The following is a 15,311-nucleotide window of genomic DNA, read 5'->3' as shown; positions in this document are numbered from 1 at the left end:
TCCGACGCGCTCTTCAAGTAAAAGTATACGCTGCCTTGAGATCAAAATAAATAATTTCCAATCTTTTTTCCACCATTGACGAGACATATATAAATAGTATAACTAATTGAAAATAAAAATGCATCCGTGCAAATGTGTCTTCAATGTTCCATGAAAAAACATTGCTTCCTCATTCCTTTGCTAAATTCAGTGGACTGAAGAGACCGCATGGGAAAAAACCATGATTCAATTTTAATTGAACGTTTTGAAATCCAAAGAACTAATATAAATGCTTTATTTGATATATTACATATTTATGTGATGGTTGTCATGAGGGCAGAGATCAACAAACCTTAACAGATAGAAAAATAAAATCTAACATCCATCAACAAATCTTTCAACATGGTAAAATAAAATCTAAAAAAATCCATAATTGGTCAAAAATAAAAATCAACATTTTTTTCATGCTTTAAGTAACGCATCTGAATCAATGAAGCACACACATTGGCATTATTCTAAGAAGAGTCAAACCCAGTATGATTTGGTTCTGTTCATAAATACAACAAGAGTTTTCAGTTAAACTTGTAAAATATAAAAAAACACGAAACAGACATCGTCATGAAGTACAACGTACTTTAAAGTAAAGTACACACTCTCGTGGTGTGTGTCTGTGTGTGTGTGCGAATTTTCTATGTAAAGCGGCTTTCAGTGTTTCGAAAAGCGCTATATAAAACCGATCTATTATTATTAATATTCAAGCATCTTCAGTTCACTGGAGTTGTAAGTCAACGTTGGTGCTGTTGTCTGTGTCCCACCCAGAGCATCCTGCCCTCGGATCTTCATGTTGATAAACTTGATCTTCCAGTTGTCGTTATCCAGCGGGGCGCGAATCAGTCCAACTACTTGCTCAAACACGCCAAGGCAGACGTTGTCTCTGTGGATGGTTCCGGCAACAGCCACCAGAACCAGGCCGTGGGGGGAGGGCAGTGTCTTGAGTCCGTGCGGTTCCAAATTGGGGCTGAAATAGAGACGCTCCTCCTTGGTCAAGGCCAGTAGACGACTGCTGACCAGATCTGCACCCACAAACTCCTCCGACTGGTCATTGCCAGCTCTGAGGAAGACAAGTGCAACAGTAAAAAAAAAAAAAAGTGTATTTATCTTCGACTATGGCCAGTGTTTGACATGACACCTGGCAACAAGGCGGAGTTTCGCATCTTGCCAGAAGTGCTGTGGTCCCCAGTCTTGAGCTTGGTGGCCCAGTGACGGGTTTTGACTGTTCAACAGCTGGAAAAACCAAATGCAAAACTGCTGCCCCAGAATCCAAGTGTCGCAGTCACCGTCAGCCTTCACGTTTGCGGTTTCAATGTCTGTGTTTGGCGTTGGTCTCTTCGTGGGGTCATCTGTCGCTCCCGGAATATGCTTCTGGAATCACAATAACGTTTCAAAATGTTTTTTTTTTTTTTTTTTTTTTAAATCAGCTCCAAATGTTTCAATATGACCCTACCTCTGCACTTGACCATAGCTCCAGCGTCCTCTTCACCAATTGGTGTTTCTCACTACTGGGGGACATTACCACTCTCTCTTGGGCCAGGTACTTGAATATAATCTCACGGTTGACCTTCTTCCTTTTCAGCAGCTCCTCTGCACTTTTAGAGAAGGAGAGGATTGTCGCTTTGGCCTCTTTAAGACAAAATATTAAATGAAAGAAGAAAGACCGTTAAACTTCTCTTTAGTGCAAAATATTTACCAAAAAACCCAGCTATGTCGACATTGTATGAAGACATTGAACAAGATATGGTAAGTAAACATTTCATTGACTGGCTAAGTATCTCAGAGTAGACGTTTACCTGTAATGTCCTCCACCGCAATCATTTTATTGGTAACAGTGTCACTCAGTGAAAGTAGGTCCTCTTTCGACAATAAATTTAGTATTTCTAAACAGCCAGATCGCTCTGGTCCTGACAGGATCGACATTTTATTCGCCTCAAAATTAGCAAACAAGGTTGCCTTGCGACAACACAGCCTAGTCCGACTCCAAACATATTCGGGCAAAACAAGAAGAGGAACGATAGTTCCGGATTAATATCGCAATTCATTTTTCTGTTAATATGCAATAAAGTGCGTTTGTCTTAAGTACGTTTTTTTAGGACAGTTTGATGTCAAAGCTGATAAAAATGGTAATATTTTGGGCGAAAAAAAAGATCCACCAAATGGGGAAGTCCGATATGGGTCGATCAGCGAACGTCTTAATTTCTTGGCAGGACACGCCCTGCTAAAATATGATTGGCTGCTGAATTCTTCCCTGCAATATGAACGGTTGCTGCATCCAGGCTGCAAGCAAAGGAGTGACAGCGTGATTATGAATCCCATTAAACTTGACCCTATCCCTAACCAACTTGATGATATTTTGCACAAATTATGTACATTACATAATTAGTTCGTGGAATTGTGTAATTTTATGGGCGTAGTTTAGGGCGTGTCATGCCTGGATGTGGCAGCCAATCGTACAGCGCCCTAAAAGTCTAGTATATCAAAATTCGGAATTCTGAAAATCTATGTAAAACTGCACACAAAATTTTAAAATATACAAATTTGAGATCACAGAATTAGTAATATATCAAACATACAATATAATTTAATACAAAATTTGACAAACTATGATGAAAGATGCTTTTTTATTTCGCCGTACAAATATGACGTTTAGAATTCCAGGTGCTCCTGAACGCATCTTCAAGATGAGCAAGCTAGCCGCAGTAGCTCGATTGCAGTTAATCGATAATGTTATGTGGAGCAGTCCAAACGTCAGTTTCATCTGAACATTATTTTAATTTGCGTAACTTTTTAAAGAAAATCGCTTATGTTGAGCAATTTACTCACCGGGATTATTTCAATTAAGGGTGTTATTTAACAGTTCATTCTACGATCACAGGGAAATTTCCAACACGATTTGCAGGTAATTTCCAGGTATGTGACGTATACTACTATGTAATAGCTCATTATTTAACAGCACAACTTGTTTATTCACACTAAAATAGTTGCGCAGTAGCGTGTCTTCAGTTGTATTATCTATTTAGTCGTAGACAAAATGTCCCTAAAAAAGGAAAATGATTGTTTTGTCAGTCTTAAAAGAATTTGGACCTTGGACTTTGCTCCTCAATGTTGACAATTGATTTTAATTGCTGTTGACGTTAAAGACAAAAGAGGAATCACAATTCCTTATTAAAATCTGATAGCAAAAAGTCAAAGACAGTATTTTGAACTGTCTGCGGCTTGACTTCCACGTTGCTTGAAAGAAATTTCTATAGGGGGGCGGAATGACAACCAGAATAACACGCAATGGTTGCATTATAAACATTCTCAAATATCTTTTTATGTGAATAGAGAATTGCATTAAAAAAAAAAGAGTATTTTGCGTCATTTGAAGATTTCTTACGAAAAGCAGAACATTAAAACAATGTTCTGTTGCTGTAGATGGAGGAGTTTAAAAACAGCGACAAGGGACGGGTGACCATCTACTCCATCCAAGGCTGCCCACACTGCCGGCAGGCAAAGGCTTTCCTGACACCCTTAGGACTTCCGATTTGCGACGTCGATCTCAATAAGCATCCTGAGCTGCAGGCGCCGGTGAAGAAGCTGTCAGGCGGACGGGTCACAGTCCCTCAAATATTCTTCAACAGCCTTTACATTGGCGGCAATGAAAAACTAAAAAGAATGGTGAGGAAACAAAGTGTTTGATGGTACAACAACACACTTTGACTTGCGAATTTGTTTGAAGGCACCAGAGGAGCTTCAAAAGTTGGTGAAGATGGTCAAAGAGGAACCTCTTACAGCTGATGCTCCACCTCTACCCGAGATGAAACAGGCACTGGCTGATTCTTTGGATAAGGACCCTGATAGCAAACGTATGTTGTTGAACACGTTATATCGTTTTGGAAGAAAAGCGAATGTTTTGGAAAAGGCACGTCAAACATCTGTTCACATTCACTTCACTGGTTCTTTTATCTCAAACAAGATATTTTAGGTTGCATGACCTCACATGTTTCGACTTGTATTTCCGCCTTCATCGAGACGGAAGTACAAGCCGAAACATGTGAGGTCATGCAACCTAAAATATCTTGTTTGAGATAAAAGTGATTGACAAGTGAAAAACAAAATGAACTTGTCTGTTCACACTGACAATAATGCAAGGCTGCAGAGAATTTGGTCTCTCAAAATGATTCAAATTGTCCACTTTCTGTCATAAAGTATATTCACAGAGCTTTTATTGCGCAGTCACATTTGTTGTGAAACTTTAGCAGGCACATATGCAACATTTGGTCTTTCGACATAAAGTATGTTCATCTCCTGGAAACTAAAGTTTCAAAGCTGGAGAAACTAAAAATATCATAAACAAATAGAAGGCTGGAGCAGAGTGACGTGCGAGGGAGCTAGAGGGCGTAACTAATAATTTATGATAATACATATTTACTCTTTCATTTCACATGTACCTGATATACCTGCGGCTAAAAAAAAAAGCAAAGCGTGGAGAATCTCTGTAGTAAAACAATTTCTGTTGTTGGACTCCTTGTCAGACTTTGAGTGTGAGAAAGACAGTTTGGCTGACCTGGTTGCGGAACTTAAACATTCCAACGTGATTGCCACTCAGAGAAAGGGCCTGACTTTGTACAAGAAGAGCTTCTCCAAGGACCAACTGCTTGCCTGGCTCCAGGACAACAGGAGCATGGGTAAGCAAGGTTCAAGAGCAGCAACCATAGCGAGCTACTTCGGCTCATTTCTACCACGGGTCATGTCCGGCCTTGACTGTGGTCCTGTGTGTGCTAGACCAAGGTGAAGCCATGATTGTGGGCCAGGGATTGTTGTTCAAGAAGTACATGGTCATTGTCCGAGAGCGCGGGGAGATAGATGGCAGATTTGGAGCAGCCAGCGGGGACGCGCTGTTCAGGTTGATGGAAGACGACCCGCATTCTGCCCTCAACACAGGACACACTGCGTCCTGCAGTCCCCTCGAGGGTATGTCGGGCCGCCGACTGGCCGTGGCCTCGAGCCGACTGTCCTTCCTGAGCGTCACGGCTGCTTGCTCGGTTCCAAAAGGTTTCCTTTGGGTTGGTGGCTTTTGCTAACTTGGTGGTAAAAACTAGGTTTGATCAAGATTAAGTCTGGAGACACTATCCGTCCTGTCTCCTTTTGGATGATTCAGTGCCTTCAAATCTGTGCAGACAGTTTGGAGAAGGCCCAACACTTCCAAAACTGTCATTAAAAAAATATATAGTTGTACGTGTATTGTTATTGAAGCCTATTTTTAACCACCAGATTCATCTTGGAATTAATTCTCCCTTTGTCTGGTCTCTTACATATTTTGAGTGTTGCTAATGAGTTTCAGACTAATTTGCTGGAGTGTGACTTTCGTCTTGCATTTCCTCTATTGCTCAAATGTCACGTGCAGTTCTGTATTAACATTTTTTTTGTCATGTTAACGTCATTGTCGGCCATTTTCTTCCGCTTTTTTGTGTAAAGGGCGCCGGATGAGCTTAAGGCTATCCCAGCTGACTTGGGGTGAAAGATGGCATCCATCAGTTTATCATGTCTTCTAATCAATTATTTTTCTTTCCTCTCTACCTTAGCGGCGGAACTCTCCTTACTTTTGCGTGAACTCATCCTCAAGCTGTTCTCAGAGCATCTCTCTGCCGACGGCAAGGTGACGACTCAGACGCGTGTGGATCGTTTGATTTGAAATCAATTTTTAAAAATCCTTTTTCTTCTTCAGTCGGTGGACTACAAAGGCATGTCGGAGAACCCGGCTTTTCAACGCTACTCTGAATTAGCCATTCAGCTGCAGAGGATCAAGCTCCTCTCGCTCTCCCGCGAGGAGACTCTAGCCTTCTTCATCAACATCTACAACGCCTTGGTCATCCACGGTTACCTCCGCATGGGAGCCCCCAAAAGCAGTTGGCAGAGATACCGAGTAGGACCTGAACCCTCTCGATCGCTTGGTGTTTTCTAGAATCCTCCCGTCAACCGCTTTGTGTCTTTCTCCAGTTCTTCAACTACGTCAGCTATCTGATTGGAGGAGAAATCTTCACCTTACAGGATATTGAGAACGGCGTTCTGAGAGGAAACAGGAAAGGGGTGGCACAGTTTCGAAAACCCTTCTCCAAAACAGACCCCCGGCTACAAGTATGCTAGCGGACATCACGGAATATTTCATTTCGTGATATTAGACGTCGATTGGGGTCAATCTGTTCCAATCACTTCCTGTTGTGTCCCGTAGGTGGCGCTCAAAGACGGCGAACCGCTCATTCATTTTGCCTTGAACTGTGGCGCCAAAAGCTGTCCTCCTATCAAGGCCTACACGCCACAAGTATGCTTCCCATGTTTTCAGCTAAGATAGAGTCAAAGTCAATCATTTTGCAACTTGTCGATTGAAAATGACATCACGGTTGCCCTCAGGGCACAACCAATCATGGCTCAGTTTCAGAAAACTGAGAGATGTGATTGGTTGTGACCTGAGCTGGTAACTGTGATGTCATTTTCAGTTGACAGCAAGTGGCAAAATGGCCGCCCCCTGAGAACCGGTGCACGTTTAATTCATAGTCCACAAAATATTTGATTACAAATAAAATTATGGCGTTAACTTCTCTTTAATTTTGTCAGGGCATTGACAAGCAGCTCCGCACGGCAGCCGAGGCTTTTTTGGAGGATGACGACGCCTGCGACGTGGATATGAGCAAAAAAGAAGTCCGACTCAGTCAGATTTTCAAGTGGTACAAGGTTGACTTTGGAGAAACTGATGAGGAGGTACCTGCCCACAATTTCTATAAACGCCATCTTTGATTAAATTGTGTCACTGCCTTATGATTCAATTCAACTACTTTTCTGCCATCTTGTTGCAGGCCTATGCATTTAGAAATTCCTTTTGGGGGGGGGGGGTTAATATGGCTGTGGAGGCCTCAAACTAAATCCTTGATACTCCTCTTATCTTTCTTCCAGCTGCTGAAGTGGGTGCTGAAGCACATGAGCGACTCCCCAAAGAAGACTAGCTTGAAGAGCGTTCTTTCTGCCGGAAAGGTCAAAATCAGCTACCTACCGTACGACTGGAGCCCCAACAGCAGGCTGTAAAAAAAAAACAAAAAAAAACATCCTTTTTGAATCTCTCTGATGTCTTGCCAATGGGCTTCCCCTCTTCCCTACCGTTTATGCAAAATCGAAATAATTTATTCATGGTGGGAGAGAACTGTTTGCACTTTACCGTCTAATTGTAACCGCTCGTTGTGCAGCAATATAATTCAGAAAATAATGTGCACAAGATAAGTCTGCAAAAATTTGCGTTATATTTAAGAATCATTTTAATGCAATATGGGACACTCAGGAGTCTTACGTAACTTTTCAAAGTATTCAAACAAGCTCATTTTCATGATGTCATTTGAAGCAGAGTCGGACAATTTTAACCCCCAAAATGCATTGTAGTGACAAATAAGCTATAGTTTTAACATAAATGTAAATTTTAGGTCTAATTTGTATTTTTTTATCTTTTTTTTAAAAAGGTGGTGCTCTTTTGTAGCAATGAGCCTCAGATGATGGTAGATAATCACAGAAAGGGGTACAGAGGGGTAAGATATCTTAAAAATGACGTTTTTGTGTTGTCCTGCAAAAATTGCAATTTAAAAACATTGTATCAACGAAATCAAATAAGTACGAAAATGCTTTTATAAAAATCAAACTATATTTTACGTCTACAAAACTAACCAAGCTATAATTACTGCAAAAAAAAATGTTCTCAGTTTTCGTCTTTGACAATTAGTTTAATTTCAATGTTACAACAATACCGTTTGCTTTTAACCAATATTTGCTTCTTTTTTTTTTCGCAATGCATTTAACCACGAAGTATAACGCTCAACTTACATTTGTTGACGAATCCGTTTTGAAGGCGTAAATGAACTTTCTTTTCCTTTTTGGGCGTGAGCTCTTGTTTGCAACCCACACTGGGCCATTTCCCTGTTGCAAAGATTATTATTTTTTTTTTTTTCAAATACGTCTGGTTATGGTTATGTTACTCATTTTGTTGAATTGAGGATTTCAGTTTAGCGTCACACACGCCTGAAACAACTTGACATGTGTCAAGTGTCAGTCATCAACAAAAGTAAAGAAGAATCCGTGAAACCTTTCAAAATAAAATATCTTTTTTAAGCTTCAACGAATAAAGCGGAAACGGTAGTATATGCTAGCGCTCTTTATAGTGCGAGTTGTTGCAATATAAATCTATATTTAAAAAATAAGTCGAATCAACCTCATTTCTATAGTTTCCAGTTATATTAATTGAAGTGATTAACTTTATTATGCATTATATGTAGATTATTTTGCTTAATGGTCATCATAAATTCAATTTTTGTGTTTTACAAAGCGCACCAGATCAGCATGTTAAATCTGAACTGCATGTAGGAATGAATGCAGCCTGAAATCTTTCTTACTGCTTATTTTTCTTGGCTGCTGGAGTTCTCACAATTTTCCCAACAAGGCAGGATCACTATGTGATGGTCATTCATTCTATGGTAGAGATGTTTACTACTCTAACCACACTCAAAGTGATTATGATATGCAATTAATTGACTGCACATTTTCTACAATTCTGCTATGACGATGAAATGCAAAAAAAATAATCTTTTTTTTGGGACCGAAAGCAATATGTTTATGAATGAAATATGCAATGCTTAAATAAAAACAAATATATACTCAATCGGCTGCATTTTTTCCATTTGTTTAATCAAACAGATTTTAGTCATTTTATGTAACAAAAATAGTCTGGCCTTATACCATAACAAATATATGTTTTTTTTTTACATTTGTACACATAAATAAGCAAGTCCCATACATACATACACACACAAAAAAATGACAACTTAAAGACCAAGGATTTGTACACAACTTATACCCCCGGTTGCAGCTCACGTGTTGCTTCCTATTTAATTGAATACTGAGAAGATCCGGGGCAGATTTCCGTGATTGCTTGACTAAAAAGCTCCACTTATGTTTCCATAAACTTAATCTCAATGTGGAAGGCCCCCCCCCCAAAAAAATATTTCATAAATCAGAAATTCCTCTTAACCTCTTTTGATCGTCCCTCAGTGCTTGAGCGTGACGCATTTGGAAGACAGTTAGAGAAGAAAGAGTAGTAACAGATTAGTTCTATTTTCTATCAATTCCACTTACTTTGAAGGACTAGCTGGCAAACGGCTCGAGCGACGACGCATTCTGTAAGATACGCTAGAGTCCGCAGTTCCTTCTCAAATCCGAACCCAAAATAAAAAGAAACTCAACATTTTTGGTCAAACCAGCAGAATTCCGTAAGGCGTGTTAGCTTTCGTCATCCGAGTCAAATCCAAAGAGGGCCGAGCACGTGTCGAGAGCTTTGTGTTTCTGGAGCTCTTGGACGCTGCCGAAGGAAGAGAGACACTTGTCGCATCGATGTCTGATCTTCTGCTCGCGCTGACCTTTGCTCTCGTGCTTCTCGTGGCTCGCTGAGACGTCCGTACGGGCGTGATTTTGCACGTGCGCGTCCTGCTCCGTGCATCTCCGCTTGCGCATGGACAGCTGATCCTCGTCCATGTAGGTGCACGGCGGCAGCCGGGCGAAGGGCGTGGCGTAGAAGGGCGTGGCGTAGGCAGGATCTGGAGGGCTGAAGCTTTTGTGTTCTGCCACGAGCCCCTTCTCCAACTTGGTCTCTTCGGCCAGCGTGGTGTTTTTGGCCCTCTCCTTGATGTTCAAGGGGTCCACAATAGGCTTCTCGCTAGTAAACCTGAACTTCTTCTTGTGATGGTTTTTTTTAGCGGTGGCGCGCTTGCATCCTTTCGAGGCTTGGCTTTGGTTCGCTTCCTCGAAGCCGTTGACGGGCTTCTGGATGATCTCTGCCTCCTTCGAAGAAGGCGCTTCGCTATCCGGCGCGATGGCCTCGCTGTCCGGCGCGATGGCTTGGCTATCCGGCGCCATCGCCTCGCCATCTGGTGCGACGGTTCCGCCGTCTCCTTGCGCGATGGCCTCGCCGTCTCCTCCCGGCGCGGCATTTCCCGCGGTGGAGTTCTCGACGACCGACGTCTCCCGTTTGACCTGCTTGCTCTGCGACCACCTCTCCTCGACCTTCAGCCGCTTCTTCCACGGAGCCTCGTCGCTTTGCCTCTGCTGCCGACCGACCTCGTCCCTCTGAGGCGCCGGCACGTAGTGTCTCCACTCGTGGTCGTAGAGGCTCACCACGTTGGAGAAGTGCTTGTTGCAGTTGGCGAAAGCGCAGGCGGGGCTGAACGGGTCGTGGGAGTTCGTGTGCTCCCGGAGTTCCTGCGCTGTCGAGAAGCGCTGGTCGCATTGCGCGTGGAAGCAGAAGTGTGGCAGGGAAGGGTCGTGGCGCCTGATGTGCTCCTTGTAATACTGGACAAACTGAAGGTTGCTGTTGGGAGAGAAACGCAACGAGAACCTGAATAAGAAGGCAAACGCATTCACACCAGCTCCAAAGTCGTGAAGGAAATTCTTACCGATTGCAGAAGCTGCATTTGTGCTTGGCCCAGACAAAGGTCTTCTCCAGCACCTGGTCTTCGCTGAGGTGACATTTGACGGCGTGCTTGGTCAGGTTGCTGCCGTATTTCATAAATACTCGATCGCAGGACGCGGAAGGGCACAAGACGTATTTGCCGATGGCGTCGTAGCCGTTTTCTCCCGCCGCCGCCTCGCCTTCCTTTGCGGGAGATTTGATGATGATCAGATCGTCCTGAATGACCACCTGCTCGTCCTTAAAGTCGAACTGCGTCGCCGTGGTGTCTTTGTTGGACTTCTTGCACATGCCTTGGAACTTTTTGACGGCGATACGGAGGTTTCGCATGATTCGATCTTCCCGACTGAGGCTGGAAACTTTGACTTTGGCAAGTTTCTTCCGCCGTTCCTCGCTTGGCGTTGTTTGGTTTGCGCCGGGAGCCTCGAGCGGATTACCCGTCGTCCCGTTGGTGCTTTCAACTCCATGGGGGTCGGAGTCTTTCCGGTTCTGACACATTTCTTCGATGTGATCCCAAATGTGCTTTTTGCCCACGACGAAGCGCTGGAAGCATTTCCCGCAGATGATGCACCTGTTGCGCCTCTTGAAGTGGGCGATGAAATGCCTCAACACGTTCAAGCCTTTATAGTTTTTCTTACAAGACTTACAGTAGAAATTCAGACAACCGTACTTTTGTGCCCGTTGAATCTTTTCCTTCCAACTTATCGCCACTTTGATCTAAAAACAAAAGACAAGCCAGTTCAATGTGATATTTAGGGAACAGATCCAGTAAACTCCCCCGTACTAACCTTTTGGTATGATTCTTCGATGATTAGCCGTCCTTCCGTGGGGTCCGCCGGGTCACCACCGACTGTAGACTTTAGATGGTAATTGTGCATCAGTTCTATTGGCGAGCTCTGCAAATTTTGGAGCGGTCCATCGAGCTCGGGGTCAGCTTCCACGGCTGAGCTGACCATTTGAGGCAGAGTGCAAATATGGGACGCTTCCTCTTGGGTTCCACCACAGTCGCCGTGTCCGTCCTTTGCCGTCCCGGCTTCATTCTCCAGATGAGGCGTATCAGAGTCCTCCCCTAGACCGGAGTTGTCCTTGGGGAGGGTTATTTCATTATCGGGGTAATAAAGTTCCCATCGCTGCGCGGGCTTCCTGCCCCGCTTTTTCCCTTTCAGTACGACCACCTTCTCTTGGACGCTGTGTGGCGCTTCCAGTCTGGGAAGACCTTGCAACCATCGCTTCTTCTTGCCTTGCCTTTTAAAAATTTGGCTTTTCACACACCGGGACAAATATTCTCTCTTACGGTTGAGAGGGAGCTTGACAGAAGTGCAGTTTTCCCTTTTAGCGTGATTGCGTCGTAGTGAATATCCAGATTTATTCGACAACGAATTCGGTTTGAGATAGTACATGTATTCCGGATCGTCGCCTTGGTCGATGTCCTCATCGGACAAAAGTCGGACTTTCCGTCGCATTTTCCGGCCCCATGTTCTCTTCTTCACTGGATCGGCGCTTGACAAGCTTCGCGTGTGGCTATCGGACGTGTGTTCCGGTGGAGGCGGCTCTTTCTCAGATTCGGTCGCAGAGCAATTCACGTCTTGAGCATTCGAATCATTTACACGAGTACTTGTTAGCTCCTCGTCGCAGTATTTGCCTTCCACCTCCTCCTGCTCTTCTTCTCGACTCATCTCCTCGATAAGAGCATCCTTCATGACTTTGTCGTCAATCAACGCCAAGCAGTGGGTCCTGAGGGCCAGGATGCTCCAGAACTCGGGGTCAAAAGTCAGACGTTCCTTCAGCATCTGAAATATGAGAACCGACATATTTAGCAATTCAACTGGAACTCCGCTCGATGATCACTTTCTCTTCGTCCCACCTGCATAATTTTGAAGCGAATGTTTGTCGGGACGAGGCTTCGGTGAGGATGCGGTTCCTGGTCGGGATGTTTGTAAAGCAGGCGCACCGTTCGGTAAGCGTCCAGGCTTCGCTCCAGGCAGAACACCATCAGGGCGCACGCTCGACAGATCTCCAGGTCTCCGGGCAGGAGGAAAGCAATGGTCTTGCATACCAGAGTCTGAACCACGTCGTCCGCTTGCGCGTCACACAGCTGCAAGGCCCTGGTGCAAAGCTCCATGCAGACTTGCACGCCATCGCCGCCCAGCTGTCACAACAAACCCAGAGAAGACAAATTCCACGTTTGAGGCGGCAATTCGTTTTGGCTCGCCCAGCGTCCCGCAGACGGATGCTTTCGATCGCACCTCGGCGTTGACTATTTTGATGAAGGGAAAGATGGCGCGGGCGTTCTTTGCGGAGGAAGCCAGCCGAGTGCACTCGGTCAGGAAGTCCCGCGTCGACGGGTGGGCTCGAAGATGCAACCTGCTCCAGATGAACACCAGGTCCCTGACAGAAAACCGTTTCGTTTAAGAAGACGGTTAGCCGTTATTCTGATCACAAACCATGCCCAAGAGCTCCGTCTCGGAGAAATCTTCTTACCATATGCAATACATGTCTCCGTTTTGTAACTGCTGGGCAAGGAACACTTTGCAAAATGACAGGAGCAGCTCATCTTTTTCATCTTGCTCAGTGTTACAGATGATCTCCACCGCATCACGGCCATCGATCTCTGCCATCTGCGAGGAACATTTATTTGAACTCCATCATCATTTGAAATGATATTCCATACATACACAATATTTTTTTCAATGTTCACTTTGTAAACGCAACAAACAACCTGGCATGCAAATCGTGCACTGAGCACCTGCTTGTGAAGAACTTCATGCAGCGAGGCCTTGTAGAGACAGGTCAGATAAGCCTGATGCAGGAATAAATGTTTCCCAGGCTTGTGATTCTCCAGGCAAACCTTGGCCAAGGCCATAGCTTCCCGTATTCTCTCACACGCTTGCAGATAGCGAATCCGCAGCTCCAAGAAAACAGGCAGCTCTGAGCTTAGGTAATCGTCAACTGTGAAAAGAAGACATACAGTCGTTAACAATCGCTTTTCTCTTGTATTTGGTAAAGAAATGTAGCCACATTTGACCTTCTTTAGGAGGCAAGTCGGTCTCCTTCAAGATTGCTTGCAACACCTGGTTCTCCCAAGGACCGCCAGCTTTGATGATCAGCTTTGCATGCTGAAGATAAACATTCCGGTGCCTTAAAAGCTCAGCGTGGCATGCCTAAAAGAGTAAACAAACAATAATCAACAGGTTCAACTTAACAAATTGTCGACTAAAAAAAGAATTGTCACCTGATATGAGTCTAAGATGTCTTTTAAAGGATTTTCCCCAAATTCCTCTTTGCTGAAAAACAGTAGAAGCTCAAATATACTCCTGGAAGAAGACAAGACAATGTCATTAGAAAAATGAGCAAAAGCAGTGAAAGGGCAAACTGATTTTATTTGATGCAGAGAACCCCCACCTTGGTTCACTACATAAGTAAAGAGATCACTCACAAGGCCAGACGGCTGAGAATATTGTGGACGTGTTGACAGTCATCGGGGAATTTGGCTGTGGCTTTTGTGAAGCCGCACAGCGCTGTCCGCAGCACCTTCAGTTGAGGCAGAGGAACCTGCCATTGGCTCGTGTACGCTTCAACCAACTGCACAATGGCAACATGAAAACATCCAAAAAACAAAAATAAGACAATATTTCATGCACACTGAAAGGTAGAATAATTCCTAGTTGACATTAATAAGTACTGGACAACTAATCTTGTGTACTCACTATATTCATACAAGACAATATGAGATATGTGTCCAAGACTCAATATAATTATGATCAAATATAAAATTTGAGCTCGTTTTTATTTCAGTATAAACTGTCTACTCTTTGTGACATCGTATTTTGGCGGTATGCTGAGAGATTTTTGTAATGGAAAACATGTGCCTCGGCTCAATTGAGGTTTGAAAACAAAAGCAGAGTCTCCATTTTGCTGTCTATCTTTTTTTCCCCTCCACAAGCTTCCAAATATCTGAAAAACTATCATTTTATAAAACCAAGTCCAATCTTTTAATCATATTGGCATTGGCGAATAAATAAGGATTTACACAACAGCATTACAATCCCACAATTCAAGTGACACTTGTTCTCTTAATGATAACATCCATGACGACAGTTAGCCACTCGTTAGCGCCAAGCTATCAGTGTAAACAATCGCCAAGTGTCCCGTGATAAAATGTTGAATAATCGGGGAGTGACTTAACCGGACCTTCGTCCTAAATCTATGTTTATAGATTCCCCCAGTTTCATTTCAAATGCTTATATGACAGATTTAGCAAACAATAGCATCATTGATGCTAACCGGGATGCTAACGTCAGGCAAGAACGGTTGTAGTTGTCAACACACTGATACGCGAAGAATATCGAACGTAAATAGTTCCGACGTACCTCACAAAACCCAGAACAGTAGTCTTTGCTTTTAAGGGTGGACGCATCGTTGCAATATCGACGGCACAATGATTCTAGAGCTATTTCAAGCCCGTCAGTTTCTATGTCACTTTCGCTGTCCGCCATACTGTCGAGCGCATCGGGCGCATAGTCCATGTTGCCAGGTCGGATACGACCCCATCCTCCAATCTGCAAACACCCCAACCTGGCATCCCTATAATTAAAACGTGTGTTGAATCTCAATAAAGCTAAACGACAACAACTGTATGATGTGCTTTGATAAAAGTCACATACAAAACAAAGCAATCGTGGTTCGTTAATTAGACAACTTTGACGCACCACAGCAAAGTTTGACCTGGCTTGTTGCTGAAAGAATTTGTAAAAAAAAAAACAATTTGGATGTCAGCATAAATATATATTTCCAAGCAATT

General features: G+C 43.6%; 3 protein-coding genes across 6 annotated transcripts; 1 reads left to right on the top strand and 2 right to left on the bottom strand.

The window, feature by feature from the left end:
• Positions 1 to 260: 260 nt before the first annotated feature.
• On the bottom strand, positions 261 to 2,211 carry c9h3orf38 (chromosome 9 C3orf38 homolog). The gene is made up of 4 exons (XM_085919742.1): positions 1,827 to 2,211; positions 1,484 to 1,659; positions 1,169 to 1,401; positions 261 to 1,090 (listed from the first exon to the last, which is right to left on the bottom strand). The coding sequence occupies exons 1-4, from the start codon at positions 1,951 to 1,953 to the stop codon at positions 727 to 729; spliced, it is 900 nt and encodes a 299-aa protein (XP_085775868.1). The 5' UTR covers positions 1,954 to 2,211; the 3' UTR covers positions 261 to 726.
• A 540-nt stretch (positions 2,212 to 2,751) lies between these two features.
• LOC147051117 (uncharacterized) lies at positions 2,752 to 8,710 on the top strand. 3 transcript variants are annotated; one of them, XM_085919736.1, is made up of 11 exons: positions 2,752 to 2,932; positions 3,451 to 3,693; positions 3,755 to 3,881; positions 4,551 to 4,703; positions 4,801 to 4,989; positions 5,601 to 5,674; positions 5,744 to 5,941; positions 6,016 to 6,153; positions 6,248 to 6,337; positions 6,631 to 6,774; positions 6,967 to 8,710. In XM_085919736.1, exons 2-11 carry the CDS (start codon positions 3,451 to 3,453, stop codon positions 7,093 to 7,095), a joined length of 1,485 nt encoding a protein of 494 aa, XP_085775862.1. In that variant the 5' UTR covers positions 2,752 to 2,932; the 3' UTR covers positions 7,096 to 8,710. The 3 variants fall into 3 exon arrangements, with proteins under 3 accessions (XP_085775862.1, XP_085775861.1, XP_085775863.1); XM_085919735.1 differs by having other exon boundaries at positions 2,752 to 2,943; XM_085919737.1 differs by lacking the exon at positions 2,752 to 2,932 and having other exon boundaries at positions 3,363 to 3,693.
• A 23-nt stretch (positions 8,711 to 8,733) lies between these two features.
• LOC147051116 (zinc finger protein 654-like) lies at positions 8,734 to 15,083 on the bottom strand. 2 transcript variants are annotated; one of them, XM_085919718.1, is made up of 11 exons: positions 14,881 to 15,083; positions 13,947 to 14,092; positions 13,743 to 13,824; positions 13,536 to 13,671; positions 13,230 to 13,459; positions 12,992 to 13,128; positions 12,757 to 12,898; positions 12,375 to 12,659; positions 11,299 to 12,300; positions 10,497 to 11,227; positions 8,734 to 10,411 (listed from the first exon to the last, which is right to left on the bottom strand). In XM_085919718.1, exons 1-11 carry the CDS (start codon positions 15,034 to 15,036, stop codon positions 9,328 to 9,330), a joined length of 4,131 nt encoding a protein of 1,376 aa, XP_085775844.1. In that variant the 5' UTR covers positions 15,037 to 15,083; the 3' UTR covers positions 8,734 to 9,327. The 2 variants fall into 2 exon arrangements, with proteins under 2 accessions (XP_085775844.1, XP_085775845.1); XM_085919719.1 differs by having other exon boundaries at positions 13,257 to 13,459.
• Between the last annotated feature and the right edge of the window lie 228 nt (positions 15,084 to 15,311).

Source organism: Syngnathus leptorhynchus, chromosome 9, assembly GCF_054491065.1.
Source record: "Syngnathus leptorhynchus isolate UIUO chromosome 9, UIUO_Slep, whole genome shotgun sequence".
NCBI lineage: Eukaryota > Metazoa > Chordata > Actinopteri > Syngnathiformes > Syngnathidae > Syngnathus > Syngnathus leptorhynchus.
Note: the sequence above shows the minus strand (reverse complement) of the source record. Positions and strands in the feature narration are given on the sequence as shown.

Coding starts and splice junctions, on each gene's coding strand:
- LOC147051116 (XM_085919718.1), bottom strand. CDS start 15,036: ATGGACTATGCGCCCGATGCGCTCGACAGTATGGCGGACAGCGAAAGT. Junction 13,129..13,229: donor GTGCACGATTTGCATGCCAG/GTTGTTTGTTGC, acceptor TGTTCCTCGCAG/ATGGCAGAGATCGATGGCCG. Junction 12,899..12,991: donor GGAGACATGTATTGCATATG/GTAAGAAGATTT, acceptor GTTTTCTGTCAG/GGACCTGGTGTTCATCTGGA.
- LOC147051117 (XM_085919736.1), top strand. CDS start 3,451: ATGGAGGAGTTTAAAAACAGCGACAAGGGACGGGTGACCATCTACTCC. Junction 6,154..6,247: donor AAACAGACCCCCGGCTACAA/GTATGCTAGCGG, acceptor TGTGTCCCGTAG/GTGGCGCTCAAAGACGGCGA. Junction 6,775..6,966: donor TTGGAGAAACTGATGAGGAG/GTACCTGCCCAC, acceptor TCTTTCTTCCAG/CTGCTGAAGTGGGTGCTGAA.
- c9h3orf38 (XM_085919742.1), bottom strand. CDS start 1,953: ATGTCGATCCTGTCAGGACCAGAGCGATCTGGCTGTTTAGAAATACTA. Junction 1,660..1,826: donor TGCGGTGGAGGACATTACAG/GTAAACGTCTAC, acceptor TTTGTCTTAAAG/AGGCCAAAGCGACAATCCTC. Junction 1,402..1,483: donor AGCTATGGTCAAGTGCAGAG/GTAGGGTCATAT, acceptor TTGTGATTCCAG/AAGCATATTCCGGGAGCGAC.